The sequence below is a fragment of the Orbicella faveolata genome, unplaced genomic scaffold (genome assembly GCF_042242905.1).
Source record: "Orbicella faveolata isolate gen_17 unplaced genomic scaffold, um_ofav_v1 contig_15, whole genome shotgun sequence".
Classification (NCBI taxonomy): Eukaryota; Metazoa; Cnidaria; class Anthozoa; order Scleractinia; family Merulinidae; genus Orbicella; species Orbicella faveolata.
In genome coordinates, this window is record NW_028301542.1 from 3182501 (window position 1) to 3199086 (window position 16586).

General features: G+C 39.6%; 3 protein-coding genes across 3 annotated transcripts; all 3 read right to left on the bottom strand.

Annotated features, from left to right (window-relative positions):
* Positions 1-5587: 5587 nt before the first annotated feature.
* On the bottom strand, positions 5588-8113 carry LOC149113140 (tyrosine-protein kinase receptor Tie-1-like). The gene is made up of 7 exons (XM_089288493.1): positions 8063-8113; positions 7807-7899; positions 7262-7426; positions 6891-7105; positions 6553-6593; positions 6345-6441; positions 5588-6272 (listed from the first exon to the last, which is right to left on the bottom strand). The coding sequence occupies exons 1-7, from the start codon at positions 8111-8113 to the stop codon at positions 6077-6079; spliced, it is 858 nt and encodes a 285-aa protein (XP_089144619.1). The 3' UTR covers positions 5588-6076.
* Positions 8114-8339: 226 nt separating this feature from the next.
* On the bottom strand, positions 8340-10356 carry LOC149113141 (fibroblast growth factor receptor 2-like). Its single transcript, XM_089288494.1, has 4 exons — positions 10320-10356; positions 9662-9803; positions 8869-9086; positions 8340-8556 (listed from the first exon to the last, which is right to left on the bottom strand). The coding sequence occupies exons 1-4, from the start codon at positions 10354-10356 to the stop codon at positions 8363-8365; spliced, it is 591 nt and encodes a 196-aa protein (XP_089144620.1). The 3' UTR covers positions 8340-8362.
* A 1909-nt stretch (positions 10357-12265) lies between these two features.
* On the bottom strand, positions 12266-14976 carry LOC149113142 (uncharacterized). Its single transcript, XM_089287953.1, has one exon. The coding sequence runs from the start codon at positions 14883-14885 to the stop codon at positions 12330-12332; it is 2556 nt and encodes an 851-aa protein (XP_089144079.1). The 5' UTR covers positions 14886-14976; the 3' UTR covers positions 12266-12329.
* Positions 14977-16586: the final 1610 nt, after the last annotated feature.

Genomic DNA, 16586 nt, shown 5'->3' on the forward strand with positions numbered 1-16586 from the left:
TGTTGCATACATTTCGGACAGCGGAACTGTCAAAATTACACGCGCGTTGTGCTGGCGGGAAAATCGCAGCAAACAATATGGCGGACGTCGAGAGGGAAATTTTGCTGCAAGCAAATTTATTCCTTCTTTTTGTCAACCTATTTTGAAATTCCCTTGGCACTGCATCTCGCCCCGAGCCAGAAGGTAGCCTTTTCAATCGCTTCAGATAACGACCATAAGCAGTTCTTATGTTGCGGAATTTGACCTCCGCCTCAGCCGCCGATAAATTAAATTTCTCCCCGATTTTTCCCAATAGTTAGCCTTTTTGTTTTTGTCTTTGAAATCTTTACTGTTACGGTGGTAAACGTACTGATATCACACAACTTCCTCCATAAATTTCTCGTTACTAACGTTACCTTGTTCAACGCCAGCCATGTTTACAACAAATAAGCGGTTGCTTTCTTGCAAAGAAGCGTTGAATCATGGGTCGAAATTCAAAATATTATGGGATACGTTTCGATCGCAGATCGCAGAACTTTGGTTTCCATATGATCGCACCATCGCAATTGATCGCAGATGATCGCAGGATCGCAGACGATCGCAGAAGTGTGTTTCCATATGATCGCAGACGATCGCAAAACTTTTTGCGATCTGCGATCCGCGATCCGCGATACGCGATCCGCGATCGTCTGCGATCATATGGAAACCAGCCTTAAACAATTGTTGAGTGAAAACAAAGCGGCGAAAACAAAGCATGTTGGTGGAACACAGGAGTGGCGCGTGATTCTTTGTGGCACCCCGGAAGCATTAAGTGTTTGATACACATACAATAATATAAAAACGGACAGTCCAAAGTCACGGTACCGAGAGGTGTCAAACCTTGGCTTTGAATTACATATGCAAATTAGCTGGCTGCACATTCAATGTGCAGCCAGGTAATTTGCATAACATTTTTTCGCGCCTCAAAGCTCCTCACTTGTTTCCTAAATCTGTGTTATGGTGCGACAGGGAAAATAACCCCAGTAGCTGGGCTGAGCCACTCCCGTCATTAGAAACAGTTGCTGGAGGCCGAGTTTTCGCTTCCCCTAAGATGCTTTGATTTCGTCTCCCAGTTTCGTTTGTGGCGGGAAACCTTTCCTTCTCTGAGAAAAATGAAATGAGTAACCCCTCTCTAGCTTTTCCTTAGGGTTTGTTGTGTTCAATCCTTACCTGGGCTTTAAAAGGGGGTTTTCTGAGTTTTAGGGAAAAGTCTCTTCTGTGGTCCTATCATGGTCCGTAATAAGCGCTAGCTCCTGTTGCAGAAAATACACTGATCCTTGTCAGAGACTGTTACTTTCCGATATTTTTCATCGGTGAAATGATAATTTCCAAAGTAAAGCAAAGTGCTTAAAAAAACTACATAAGCACTGGTTCACTTGTAAGCGACCTACATTCGTTGTACTTTGAGAAAGTACAACAAATGACAACAAAATTTGCGAAAGATTTCATGGACAATGTTTCCGAGTGAGCGATAGAATAAAAATACCATACCCACGACGAAACTTGCATACGAAGCGTTTTATAGGAAGTTTTCTATGGCGGAAATATGACCTTGTTGCTTGCAGATGCGGATACAGTGTATCGACAAATAACACTTACTTGATGCCAGCGATGTCTTGCTCTGCAAAAAACCGCCATTCGGTCTAGCCTGTAGTATAACAACTCCGATGAACATCAATCCGCAATGAACGATTCCTTGCTTGAAATGTTCACGGGAAAGAAGCCTCATCGCGTTAGCTTTGAGAAGAAAAATATTCAACTCGTCGCACAAATTATTGCAGCAAACCAAAAACGAACTTAAAGATTTTGGTAAAAAATTCAACGCTCTCCAAATCTATAGGTGATTGAGAAGCATATGGATACCATACGCTTCACAATCACCAAATAGATTTGGACAGTGTTGAAATTGTTGACAGGTCATTGGCATGGCGACAAAGACTAATCCTTAGTTGAAGCTTGGCATTCCATGCGGGATAGGAAAGCTATTATTAAAAACGAACGCAAAGCGCTTCCAAACATTTACAATAACATTAAGAATTTTTAGAGTCATTAAGAATACCCTAGAGACTATTGTAAAACTCCTTAGAGGTGTGATTTAGTTTCATAACACATACCAGCAGGACGCTATTAGACATTTGCATTTTTATCTTTGCTGAAGAAGGCAACAGTGGCAGCCGAAACGTCCAGTATATATTTTTAGCTGGTGTCAACTTCTTATTTCTTTTTACCAAAATCTTTGACATGCCTGGCTACACATCGAATATTTTTAACTAAAACAAACTTCCTGTCGTTCGTTGTTTTAAAACAGGTGATATCGGGAAAAGGATTTCTTAATTTGGGTCGGCTGGCTGAGTGGACAGCTATCAACAATAATGCAATACGCTGGTAAATTGTTTGTTTAACCGACTACAAGATGTCCAGTATCAAAGACATTAATATTTTAGTCGTTCATTTCTCAAAGATACTGACGTGATACCGTCGACGCGCTTTTGAGATCTTACTTGAGAGCGGAAATAAAAAGAAAAAAATTTGACAAGTGGATAATGTTGACACTATGTGGAAATGCAGCAAAATTCAGCTGTGTTACCAGTGGAAAACCACTAGCTTCTCATATCTTCAGGGGAAATATAATGGGATCTTTTTGGGGCGAAATTTTTTTCTCCGTTCCCGTGAGAATCGGTCCCAAGTAAGAATTATTAAAGTATTGGGTTTGGAAAAGAGGAAAAAGAGCTAATTACTCATAATGCGATCACGATTCACAATGGCTGGTGATAAGTTGAAATATTCAGATATGTCAGTAAACTTGGGCACCCGTTAATTATGATAAAAATTTTCTATAACTTTTACCGTTGAATTTCAAACTTTTTCAAGTTTTAAATTTTTTTTGTTCATATGAGATAATATTTACTTTTAAATTTACTTTTCATTTATGTCAGTCAGTCAGTCCGTTAGTCCGTCCGTCAGTCAGTCAGTCCGTTAGTCCGTCAGTCAGTCAGTCCGTTAGTCCGTCACTCAGTCAATCAGTCAGTCAGTCAGTCAGCAAGATAGTCCGCGACTTTTCGGAAGCTTTCGGAAGAATCTCGCTATGCAAGGCCGAAAATAACTCGAGATTCACTCGGATTCTTTTGATCGATTATCACCTTTAAAACGCGAGTTGTAATGAAAATAACTACTTTTACTGTTTAAAATTGGTTCCGTATAATTTGAAATCACTGTTGGAGAGAAAAAAATTACGAATTTACTGGCGGAAACACAGCGTTATACGGAGCATTACGAATGACAACGATCTCCAACCGCTGACCGCACGTGGGACATTGGAGACTCGTTTCCGATGCTCTTCGAAGTGACGCAAATTGATGATTAGAATACGTTTTCAATTTTTTTTTCTCATATAACAAGACACAGCTATCACCGAATGTACCAAAATATTGTTCTCGAAGAATCTTGCAGGATTTTGTGCAGGTTCCGAAAGGTTTTGATCGTAAATACGATTGTTACGAGCCTTGAAATTAAAGCAGCTATCGAGCAAATAAAAAGCACATTTGCAAATTGAACTTTATTTCATGTTTTTATACTACCAGAACTTAATTTAAGGTTTGTTTTACTATAAATATTTGTTTCAGTTACAGACAGGATCGATTCTAACACGATCTGCTGACAAAAAGGTATCTAAACCAGGTCGATATAAAGATCGTTCACATAATTCCTTCATACGGAAATTCTGGATTCTTTCAATACCAACTACCTACTGATCAGGAATGTTTGCTTCACATATACACCTGATTGAAGAAACGTTGTCCGCGCAAAAGTACAAACCATAAACTATGCGACTTTATAGAATTAAGGGAAGACTGAAAAAGTGTGCACATGACCACGAATATTCAAGAATTTTAATTTTCCTCGTGGTATTTAATGATCATCTGTAAGCCGCCCGAAGTGGTGATTTAGAAAATCATAGAAAATTCCCATGCCTTCCTAAAGGTAGCTAACCTAGAAAACAAAAGAAAATTGAACGCTAAGAGCGTAGAGATATGCCTAAGTTTGCAACAGTTGGTGAATGCAAGATCCGTTTTGATGCCTTCACACAGTCCGTAAGAATGCAAATTACTCTGAGTTCGCAAGTTTCCCAGAAAACCACTGTGTTGTATCGTTTTTGGTTTATACCTTTTTCATGACAACGTTTCTTCAATTAGGTGTACACAGAAGAGTAAGTTCAGTGTCGTCTGTTCATCATCGTTTAAGCTTAACAGGATAATATTTCTGTACTATCTCTAAGGAATGTCACTGGTTTTATGAAAAGCCTTTATGAAGCTAGAGCTATTAACGTCGCCGTCCTATATGAAAATTACACAACTTTAAGCCTTTTGTCGTCTTTGGCGACACGCAAAAGCTTCCCGCGTCCCACTGCCGTTCCCGTCTTGGCGTTCCCGTCCTTGCATCGTATAAAGGTCCCTAATGTTGCTCACATTGATATAGAGGACATTCAGGTGCCAAGCACTCAAATTTTAAAACAATACTTCACAATAAGACCAAAACTCCGCAACTCTTTTTTTGCACTCTTGTGTTATTCGCTATCCAATAACCACATGTCCTCTTAGAGAGCTCTTGTTTAATGTTACGTATGTAAGTAGCTTATCGATCGTCTGCCGTAACTGTTGTTATAAGCTTTATTTTGTTTTTTTTTCTTTCGTCAATGACAAACCGATAAGGAGTGGCCGTGGCCAATATTACTAGTTCTCTAAGGATGGTGGCTTAATGGAAGTTTGCCTGTTATATGTTCAAACCTCATTATTTAAAATTGATTAGCTAGTTTTAAAAGTTATAAAGGCAGAAGCCCCCGCAAGAGAGGAGATCGCAATCCTTTCTGGAGACAATAACAGCTAGAAATGAATGAAAGCATCCCACTGTTACTTTGCGCGAGAATTAACTTCTTTAATCAATACAAAGTGAAATAAAGATAGACTGAGAGGAATAAAATGAAGAACTAATACAAATACTGGTTATTCATGTGTTTTTTACATTCTATTATTATACCTTTGGGAGGCGCAGTGGCCTCATTGGTAGTGCTCCTCTCCGGATCGAGCGGTCCTGGTTCGTGCCCTGGCCGAGGACATTGTGCTGTGTACTTGGGCAAGACACTTTAGTCTCTCACAGTGCGTCTCTCTACCCAGGTGTATAAATGGGTACCGGCGAACTTAATGCTGGGGGTAACCCTGGGGTGTACTAGCATCCCATCCAGGGGAAGCAGAAATACTCCTAGTCGCTTCATGCTACGGAAACCGGGATAAGCTCCGGCCTGATGGGCCACTTGGCTCGTACACATACTTTACCAATATACCTTTCCTGACACCCTAAGAGAGTGATAAATTCCAGGATGGTGTATTCAAGATGGCGTATGTATCACCTTGCAGAGCAAGCTGGGGGCCAGTAAAAACCCGCAAGTAAGAACCTAGTGATTTAAGAGCCTACAGACTGAAATTTGGCATTTAAATACTCAGCAATATAAGAACCTGTTCAGCATGGCCAAGAAAAGTAGCTTCTTGTACAAAAAAAAAAAATCACTCCAATATTGATGGTCTAAATTCTGGATTTTAATTCAGAGTGAAACTTCTGACAAAAAGTTATTCTGCATCAGTTTTCTTTGATTTACATTTTTTTTTTTTTTGGATTTTTACTAGAAATATGTTTCCCATAAAGCTACGGTGCAATAAAGACAATTTAAAATCTATAATCTTATGAAATAAAATATAGAAATGTATCGGTGTTCCTCTGAAAAGTAAGAACCTATTAAGAACCTAATCAGCCTGAATTGTGAAAAACTGCCCTAAAAGATAAGAACCTGTTCAGCGTGACCTGGAAAATTCTAGGTTCTTAGGTCGGGATTTTTACTGTACTGAATTTAAAGTAATCTTGATATGTCTAGAACGAAAACTCAAAAACCGAACCCCCTATTTTATTCTATTAAAGTATAAATTTACTTGTGCTGCTGAGAAACGTATATACAAAATGCCAACTTCTCATCATGTCGAAAAATCTTACACTCAAATCAGCACGTAAGTTACACGGCAGTATTTTCGAGTTCCGTTCCTTTGTCAGTATCAACGTCATAACAGGGTGCGTAACTATAGTTTGCGTCAGCCATATCCAAATAAGGACAATGCTTTAACATCATCCGTTCAAGTTGCTTCCGGATGACAGTAAATGAAGGCCGTTCAGCCGGGTTTTCTTTCCAACACTGTCGCATCAGCTCATACCTGGGAGAATGAGTGGTAAGTGTCAGTTATCATTTCATGAACAGAACGGGGCGAGATAAAAAGAAAGCTTACATCTCATCGGAGCACATCTGTGGTTTGTCCATTCTGTATCCAGATTTAAGAGCCCCCAGAAGTTCATGATTACTTATGGTAGGGTATGGAGTCCCACCTAGAAACAAAGAAGAAGGAAAAATTAGATGTAATACTCTATCAACTTAGCTAGGAAGCCAAAAGGATATATCTTCCAAACTGGCAAGGCGAAAGTGGAAATGCTACTCACCGATTGTTAAAATCTCCCAAAGTAGAATGCCCTTTGACCACCTGTTGATATGAATGACATCATGACACTATAAGATTTATGGTTATTGGTAAACAACTCCAAGCAGAAAAGAAAATGAGTACCATCCATCAAGCTAAGCACCTTACCTAAATTGAAAAATTTGCCTGAAGCAAACGTTTGTCACCAAATTAGTCACAAAGATTAACTGCCAACCAAAACTAATTTTATTTTGGCACCTATATAAATCACTAGATTTCCCAAACAGCGGTTAACTTGGATTTGATTAATCGCTTATTAGAAACCTGGCCGACTCCTCTCACGTGATATTTTTAACTTACACGTCGCTCTCTGTCGTAAATACTTGATCATGAATAGCTTCCGGTGACATCCATTTGATTGGCAATTTTCTGGTCTTTGTAGCATGGTACACTTTCGCAACGTACACGTTGCGCGACAATCCAAAGTCGGCTATCTTCACCAGCTTGCCTTCACAAACGAGAACATTTCTCGCCGCTAGATCACGATGGACGAATCCTTCACCTGACAAAAACTCCTATGTGAAATAAGAAAGGGACGTTTTGGTCACTGCTACAGAAATTGTTAATAAAAGCTATATCTTTCAGCGGGAACTTAAACCAGCGATATGTTAATATAGGACGGTCGAAGTATCAATCTAACACATTTATCTCTACAATCATTTAAATCATACCATTCCCTTCGCTATCTGCCATGCGAACGTCATGAGGTCAGCGGGTGTGAGAATATCATCGTCATGTAAGTTGTCTCTGTTAGTCATGAAATCCCTTTCTGGTCCATTGTTATCCCGAATACTCCGATGAGCGATTGTTTCACATCGGTTTTTGTCGCTGGTGCACTGAAAAGGGAACAAACACTTATTTAAAGGCTGCCTTTTCTTTTATTAACTGTAGTCCCCCTGTAAACTCAGTGTGGCTGCCTATTTCGTCTAAATAAATGCATGCAATCAAACTAGTTTCCAAATGAAACGAACTTCCAGTTATTAAACAGCCGAGAAACGTCGAGTTTCACTGATTGCAAATATCGAACCGAGAAGGGTCGATCTCAAATCCAGTAGTTGCATAGTCATCAAGCCCAAGCACAAGGTCAAAAATCTCAAACATTCAGTGGATTATATAATTTGAGTCCAGCGCCCTAACCAATTACCACCTCCGTCTCTCTTCTCTGCAGAAGGTGCAAATTAAAGCGAATACAATGAGTCAAAAATGTATACTTTACCTCATATAAGCTCCCTTCATTTATGACCTCTTCGTTTTGATATCTTGAGTTGAGGGGTGCTGCTTCTGCTGTCGCTTCAAAAGCTTGTTTGACCTTAAAAGTAAAACAATGTAAAATAATTAAGCTCTATGGCGTGTGAGGCGATCTCTTCGACATGCAAGAGTCTGTACTTTCACAATGTCTAGCTCTCTCCATGCGCTTAAATAAATGGGTAAAGGCAAATTATATAATTTAGGGCAACCTTTCTATGTTATACTGGCGAGAAGTTATCTTGAAATTCATATTTATAAATCTTGCTGTATAACATGCTCAGAGATATAAACTGTTTCTAAAATGTTTTCACGTTTCTCCTCCCCCCCCCCCCCCTCCCTCCTCAAAAAAAAAAAAAAATATGATTAAACATTTAGATGGAAAAGGAAGCTCAAAACAATTTGAAGCACAGTCTGAGGGATCTTCGCGCCTTATCTTTCTCATTTACTCGTGTTCGAATAAGAACAATACAAAGAGTTGCTCAGTAGGTCTTTTTACCGACAAGAAGGTGAGATTTTCAGTTATCTTATTGCACCTGCTCTCTTCTTTTCCTGAGGTAGTGAAGTAAATCGCCATTCTTTGCAAACTCCACTACAAGGAACATTGGACTTGTCATAGTACAGTAGGCCAATAAATTCAATATGTTCAGGTGATACCCGATTTGTTTCATGAGCTGTATTTCCTCGAGGAATTCTTGAATTTGTTCTTCTGTAGCGCCATCTAGTAGACCAAAAACAAAACTTGCAGTGACTACTCATCTGAAGATCGTTTAAGCAAACAAGAATGGAGGAAAAACCGACAACCAAGCTTATAGGAAGTTTCAGAAACGTATATCAGACGATTATGACATGCGTATATACTGCGAGTTGTCTAGCTACATAGATAAGAGGTAGTTTTGCCGGAACTAATAGCTATACCTTGTACACCCGCGCCTGCACGCGAACACGTCGGAAACCTCTTTAGAGGAGAGAATAAAAAGCTATATACAGTTATATTTATAGGTTTCAAAAAGCTGACAAAGGCAAATCTTACTTTGTAACATTTTCACAGCAACGGTCAGGCCCTTATTCGTTTTCTGTTGTTCTTTGTCGGTCTTACGCTGCAAAGATTTCCTTCCTTTTCCAACCTCCATGAGTTCTTTTAGAAGCTCGCCCCTGTATACTTTCCCAAACGCTCCTTCGCCGATGATTCTATGCAAGGAGATGTCATCAAAAAGGACTTCCCAAGGATCCAGGAGTTCTGACTTAGATCTGAAAAATATCCATATGAGAATCAAGAGCTCAAGCCTTCCTAAGATAACATCATCTAAAGAATACGTCCTTGAAATTTCTTTGGGTATCTTTCTGAGAAATTTTAAATGCCGAGGCTGCGAATGTGTTGAAATAACGAGAAGAACACAATATCACAAAATCCTAGAAATAATTTTAAAAATGTTTTAAAATCGCGGTTGTTCGATATAAAAACTGTTAAAGTCGATGTATATTGTAATGTAAATGAACCTTCTCTGTCGTCTGTAATATTTTGGAAAAAGTCAAATTGTAGTACGAGAATTGGATCAATATTCATTTTTGCTTTTTTTTTATTAGCGACTGGTATTACCTGTGTGATCTAGACCGCAACTATTGTACTGTTCATTGCACTATGGCTTACTTTACACCTCACTCAAATGAACTTCTTACGTGCAAGAAACAATGGTAGGTAACCGTCTTCCGTCCCCTGAACATGTGCTAATAAATCATATTACAGATTATGCAGCCCTGTAAATTCATTAACTTTTTCTTAGCATTGCAATCTAAAGGAGACAAAGAGTATTCTTCATACTCACCGACTCTTTCTAAGATATCTCAAAGCAAACCATAAGACTCCACTTAAACTTAGCAAAGCCAAAAGCGAGCTGACCACAATCTTCGCTACCGGTGGCACAGAGGATTCGCCCGTGCTCTGATCATGAGAAATTTCATTTCCACCTGCAGAGGTTAGATACAATAAAGAGGGAAATAGAACAACGCCATGATGACAATGAATTTAATTGTTTGACAGGAGTATTTTACCACGTGGGTGTCTAATTACAGGTTTCCGGTTTGAAGTTTTTGTAATTGGATACCTGTAATGGGATACCCACGTGATTCGCACGTCAATTACGCGCTTTGATGAATTTCTTCTTAGTATTTACTATAGTTACGGGATGCGGTAATCACTCTTTTTCTCAAAAGAAGTTTTCAAAAGACTTTTTTCTTGATTCGAAATTTGTTATATATACGATTAATTAGTAATTGGACCTCCCGTCGTACAATTCAGGAGGTAATCGTGCTTGTAATTTGAAATCGGTCTCGCGCTTTGCGCTCATCCGATTTTGAAATTACTCGCGCACTAGGCTCAATTTTTATTATTATTTATTATTATTATTATTATTACTATTATTATTATTATTTTAGCGTTGCATCTTTTATTTTACTATGGAACAATATTTAATACAGTATTACTGTTAATATGCCTTTGAAAGAGGAACTCATCATGCATTATCATTAATGACAGTTTGCTGTGTCAGAAAACAAAATGAATTCTAAACTGGTTGCTGTGGCAACAATATTTATGCTAAAAGAATTACAAACGCTTTTGCTTCTACATTCATATTGCTGTACACCTTAACAACACTTTGACAAGCATATAAACAATATAGAGGCAAAACTCTCCTCATGAGTATTTATAATAAAGTTTCCATATAACGCGCGCTCTGATTGGCTGAAACGGCGTGCTTTATCAGAGAACAGAGCACGGGTCTATGACGGCAAGCTGGCTTTCAAATTTTTGCTTCGCAATTTTGACAAATTTGACCCAAATTAAGCATCCCCTGTGACTCAGACAAACGCAATGGAAACGAGCTGTTTGTCTGAAGCAAATATGGATTTTTCTTAAGTCTTTGTTAAGTGGCATATTAATGTAAGTTAATATAATGTTAGGATTTGGATTTTTAGTCATTATTATGTAAATTTTTTTCTACCTGATGTTTTTACCGTGTATAAATAATGATTAAAGATTAAAGATGAAAGAAAGATGGCTCATAGAAACCATTGTTAGCAACAGTGGTGCTAAAACTGTACCAAAATAACAAGTTCTGCTAGGTTCCCGCCGACAAAACACGTAGCGAAATTAACAAATTCTTAACCTAAACAGTGCTTCGATGAAAGACAATATATTTGTTACGAAGGCAGAAATTATACTTGAGAAGTAAAACAACGACAGAAATCAACAATCGAACTGTCTCTGTTTATGAAGAGAGGCTTTATTTTTGTAAAAATGCTCAATTGCTCAAACAACACTCACATGCAGTGTAGTAACGCTCGTTCTCCGGTCATCTCAGCGAAGTGAATCGACGAGTGTCAGTGCAAAGCTTGCTCTGATATTCTCTTCTGTGCTCGGAGTAGAACCAGTGGGAGCCGTTTAGTCTCTCTAACTTTTACGCTAGTTGGGGTAATCTTGCTGCATGCGGCTACAAGCCGTAAATAACTGTAGCTCCTTTCAAATTCAACTCGGCATTTCGCATTTTCATCCACTTTTCCACTGGAAAAGTGCACGTTTTCATGGGCCACAATATGGCCGGATTCCTCTGGACTATGAACCTTTACCTGCCTTTAGATCCGTATTTATAAATTAACTTAAAAGCGAACTTTGAAGGCACCGTTCTTCTCTCGAACGCCGCTCAAACTACTCAAAACTGAAAGCGTAGCTGAAGTCCAGCTTGTGATTGACAGCTGTCGCTTCGTTAGCTAATCAAATTATTTGAAGAATTCTAACAAGGATTGTGATTGGCTTATTTCAGCCTGCTTTATCAGAGAACAGTGCATGGCTGAAAATTCAGCCGAATGCGCGGGGAAATTATCGAATTCTTTAACATAAAACAAATAAAGAAGCTTTGACTGTGCTCTGTTCTGTTGTAAACCACTTAGGACGCGGTAGAGCACTCAAGAAGTAGAGAAAAACACTCGACTACGTCTCGTGTTTTCCCCTACACTTCTTTCGTGCTCTACCGCTTCCTGCGTGCTTTACAACAGAAATGAGCACAGTCGAGGCTTCTTTATTTGTTAACTACACAATACGCTCAGCTCTGGCCCTATTTGTGACCATATTAAAGAGGTTCGGGGGTCCATCACTAGGAGCGTGAAACTACCCCATGTTCCTGTCACGGAGTTTTTACAGTCCGATCTATTTTAAGCTTGAATTTAAGGCAAATTCAGACCCCCGTAGGAAACTCAGTGGCCAATCACAAGCACGGACTTAAGTTTTTTACTGACGTCACCATTTTACCGAAATAATTTTAAAACAATGAAGTCGCCTTTTTTTCCTTACCGATAGGCGCTCATGACCGAAACTGACCTATTTTCCGGGAAAAGAAGCCTAAAAATAGACCGGTCTGTAAAAATGCCGTGACACAGGCTTAGTGATAACAATGGGGTGACAGGCCTGCACAACTCCCATCCACGTGTAATAGCCGGTTAAAGCTTTGCTCTAACGAGTATATCCTTTAGGGATCTGCCCCTTTTGTACGAGACAATAGGGGGATCTTTGAATATTCTTCTAAGCAATGGTTGTTGTTGAATTAAATGCCATTTCTGCATAAGTATTTGCTTTAAGTTAGGCACGGAAGGGCGATATTGTGTGACAAAAGGCAAGATTCGCTTGTCTTGTTTACGTTTCTGTTGTAGGGCAGCTTTTCTCTCCTCAAATGTAATTTCTGCGAGAGTTGTTGAAACAAGAGTTTCAGGATACCCTCTTTCGATGAGATTTGTTTTAAATTGTGAAATAGCAGTTTTGAATGCTGTTTCAGAGGAGTTGGTTCGGAGAAGTCTGAACGCTTCGCCCTTGATGAAGCCCTTTTTGACCCCTGGTGGGTGGCAACTCGAGAAATGCGTGTACTGAAATGTTTCAGTAGCTTTGAAATGAGTTTTAATGTCTAGTCTAGACTTTTGTGCAAATCTTTCGCCTTTGTAGACTTTTGTGTCGAGGAACGTTGTTTCCGTGTCGGAAACTTCAGCCGTGAACTTGATAGTGGGATGGTGGCTATTTGCTAGTTCAATGAACTGCGTGACTTCGTCTCTGTTTATATTCCAGATAGAGAATATATCGTCAATATACCTTTTCCAGGCGAGTGGTTTTTGAGCGCTTTGATTTAAGATTTGTGATTCTACCTTTCCCATAAAGATGTTGGCAAAAGCGACTGCCATTTTTGTACCCATGGCTGTTCCATGTGTTTGGAGGTAGTTTTTTCCAGTAAACTGGAATGAGTTTTCTTGAAGTATAAGTTCAAGCGCTCTTTTAAGATGTTGTGTTGGGATGGGGGATTCTCCTTTATAGTAAGATTCGTATGCGTTGCATACCGTTTCTATCCCCTCCTCTTGAGGTATATTTGTGTATAGGCTTGTCACGTCCATTGAAACAAGGATAGCGTTCCCTGGTACTCTCGTTTTTTCTATGAAATTGATGAAGTCCGTCGAGTCTTTCAGATATGACTCCTGTTCTTTTGCTATGGGTTGAAGGAGTTTGTCTACAAATGCAGATAGTCTCTCTGTCGGACCATCACACCCAGATATTATGGGTCTTCCAACCGGAGTTGGTTTGTGAATTTTTGTAAGCGTGTAGAACACTGGTATGCGAGGCGGGTTAGGTGTTTGACAAAACCATAGTTTGGTCATGTCATCAATATAGTTGTGCTGGTGGAGTTCCTTAACTAATTGTTGTACCCTTAGGGATGTCTCTATAACCATAGGACGTTCAAGGGGTTTGTAGTGTTCACGGTTGTCTAACTGGATTTGTCCTTCGAGAATTTTATCTTCAGTGTTTAGGACAACCGTTCGCGTTCCCTTGTCTGCCTTTTTAAGATTGATGTTGGAATCTTCTTGTAGCGTTTTCAACGCCTTTCGTTCTGTGTTGGGCAGATTATCCTTAGGTTTTGTAAGTTGTACTTCAGCAAGTTGAACTTTGACCTCTTCTAAGTAGCTTTCAAGAGCCACTGATTGTTGAACCGGCGGAATCCAGTTTGATTTAACGTGGAAAGGATGCGGTTCGTTGTATTCCCCGTGGAAAATGTATTGTAGGCGCATTCTTCTAGCGAAATGCTCAAAGTCCTTCAAAAGATGGCGCCTTATTTGTGTATCATTTTCCTTAGGTGTGGGGATAAATTTGAGACCCTTAGCTAACAAGTTAGTTTGGTCGTTTGTGAGGTCTATGTTCGAGAGGTTCTTTATGTGTTTTTTGTTTGCCTCTGTTTGTGCATGTAAACGATCGGTTCGATCCTTTTTTCTGCGTTCTTTTCGCTTTTTGTTTTGTATTTGGGATGGCTTTTTCTTCCCATGTCCCCGTTTTATAATACGAGAGTCAGAGAGTAGACAGGTATAATCTCTCTTCTGTTTATTGCTGTCATCTAATAATGTTGACAATGACATGATTTCGGCTCTAAGTTCATCGATCCTTCTTGATACATTGTTTTTGTTTACAGTTTCTTTGGGCGCCGAGCGCGCGAAAGCTGTTTTTTTGGTTACAATGCTCTTTTGTTTTTTGTTGGCCTGAACTCGTTTTTCTTGTCTTATGGCTGTGCGGAGGCCTTCGATGTTTCGATTATGAAACCGTATCAGCGCTTGTAAATAGTCTTGCTCAGCTTTTGAGCGAAGACGTTTAATGTCCCTCTTGAAGTCATCATCCGCTCTTATGCGGGCTCTGGCTCGGTATTGTAGCGACTTTGGACAAGTCTTTCTTTCTAAGTGTCTCTTTAGGGATTTTAGCGCTGCTTGGGAACGTTCAAGTTCCTGTTCCAGTTCGTCGGGCTGATCGCGTTTACGTTTGCGGCGGTGAATTTCTCGTATGGCTTCGCGTTCATCAGTGTGGGTAATTTCTTCTCCATCAGTTGATTCACTGTCAGATTCTTCCGCCTGGTTCGTTTTGTCAGCCTGGTGGTTCACATTCATCTTCGTAGCTCCGTTGTTTTCATTCATGTAACAGTCATTGCTGGTTTGAGCGTGGTCAGCTAATAGACCCTCTGATGTTAGCAGGCTCATGGCCGTAAAAACTCAGGCAAGACCGCGGTTTCGATCCTTCTGGATCTCATCAGTTGCCGATAAGGAGAGTGATAGAGGCCAATGCTCGGTATCACTCAGTTAAAGGCTTGGTTTTTTCAGCTTTTATACTCGATAGGAGGATCGAAAATTCTAAACTTTTATTGGCTGATTTGTCACAAGCGCAATGTGAGACAGCAATTTTTTCGATCCTATTGTACACAGCTTGATGCTGTGTTTTTTCTCATGGCTATAATGTTTTATTTTGAGCATGTGTTGTAGATATCTTATGGGATAAAGCAGTAGATGTAAGGACCCTTTCTTATTCTAGTAGCTCGCCAAGTTTTAGTCACTGGCGTAGGGTATTTCATACTGCATTTTGCATTTTTATCCCATTTTTTTGTAGTACATGTGGAGATTGTACTTTGTTCACATGCTATAATTAGATTTGCGTAAAGTCGGTACTCGCACGTGATGGGACGGGGCCTGTCTGATAAAATCAACAGTGATAACAATGGGGTGACAGGCCTGCACAACTCCCATCCACGTGTAATAGCCGGTTAAAGCTTTGCTCTAACGAGTATATCCTTTAGGGATCTGCCCCTTTTGTACGAGACAATAGGGGGATCTTTGAATATTCTTCTAAGCAATGGTTGTTGTTGAATTAAATGCCATTTCTGCATAAGTATTTGCTTTAAGTTAGGCACTGAAGGGCGATATTGTGTGACAAAAGGCAAGATTCGCTTGTCTTGTTTACGTTTCTGTTGTAGGGCAGCTTGGGAGTTGCAGGCTGCTAGTGATGGGCTCCTGAGAGGTTTCATTGTATTCTTAAGACTCAGGAAAACTACCTCAGCTACCAGAAACGAGAAGCAAGAAACACACTAGAGTATCAAAGTAAACCAGGATCAACTTCAGGAGAAAAAAAAAAGCTCTCAAATAGGGACATTTACCAATACATTTCTGCAAACTGCAGCTCTCTGTGGACAAATTTGTCCCAGGGCAATCATTTCTCCATTTTGGCGCTGGATTAGAGCATGCTCGGGTACGTGTTCTGTTTCCCACTCCACACGTCACACTGCATGGTTGCCATGACGACCACTGGCTCCATTTTCCGTTCGCTGATGATTAAAAGAAACAAAGAAACAAGGAAACCAAAAAAACTTACTTACGTATCAAATGCATTTAGCACAGCTGAGGTAATTGGGGCACTGGTTAACAAATTGACGTCAGTTTTTCATCCGTCTGTCCTGTTATTGATCATGAATTTCGTCATAACATTGTCAAAGTAGCTGTGGATCCGTAGACTACTTTGACAATGTTGTGACGAAATTCCTTGTCAATAATGGGGCACACGCATTAAAAACTCACGTCAATTTGTTTTTTACGGTAACAAATCGTCAAATTGTCCGATTTCACTCGTTCACGCATCGCGTGAATTATATATTCAAGTGTCTTTCCATTTATTGACCATGAAAATTGGCCAATGAGTGCGCGAGAATTTCTGCACTTATCGTGAAAAAAAATTAACAAATATTGCAAATATAGAACATAACCTATTAAGAACCTCATTTTTGGATCCTGCTTTGGATACTAGTCAATTAAACTGAGATATCATCTCATTTACAGTGAATTGTTATCTCAAACGTAAATTTAATACTCCTGGATATTATTGTTCAGTCATCTATGGTTGATTATTTTTGATCT

Coding starts and splice junctions, on each gene's coding strand:
- LOC149113140 (XM_089288493.1), bottom strand. CDS start 8,113: ATGTTATACAGCAAGATTTATAAATATGAATTTCAAGATAACTTCTCG. Junction 6,594..6,890: donor TTTACGACAGAGAGCGACGT/GTAAGTTAAAAA, acceptor TCATATCAACAG/GTGGTCAAAGGGCATTCTAC. Junction 6,442..6,552: donor TTGGGAGATTTTAACAATCG/GTGAGTAGCATT, acceptor CTTTGTTTCTAG/GTGGGACTCCATACCCTACC.
- LOC149113141 (XM_089288494.1), bottom strand. CDS start 10,356: ATGCATGATGAGTTCCTCTTTCAAAGGCATATTAACA. Junction 9,087..9,661: donor AGATATCTTAGAAAGAGTCG/GTGAGTATGAAG, acceptor GATATTTTTCAG/ATCTAAGTCAGAACTCCTGG. Junction 8,557..8,868: donor TGCTGTGAAAATGTTACAAA/GTAAGATTTGCC, acceptor TTGGTCTACTAG/ATGGCGCTACAGAAGAACAA.
- LOC149113142 (XM_089287953.1), bottom strand. CDS start 14,885: ATGAGCCTGCTAACATCAGAGGGTCTATTAGCTGACCACGCTCAAACC.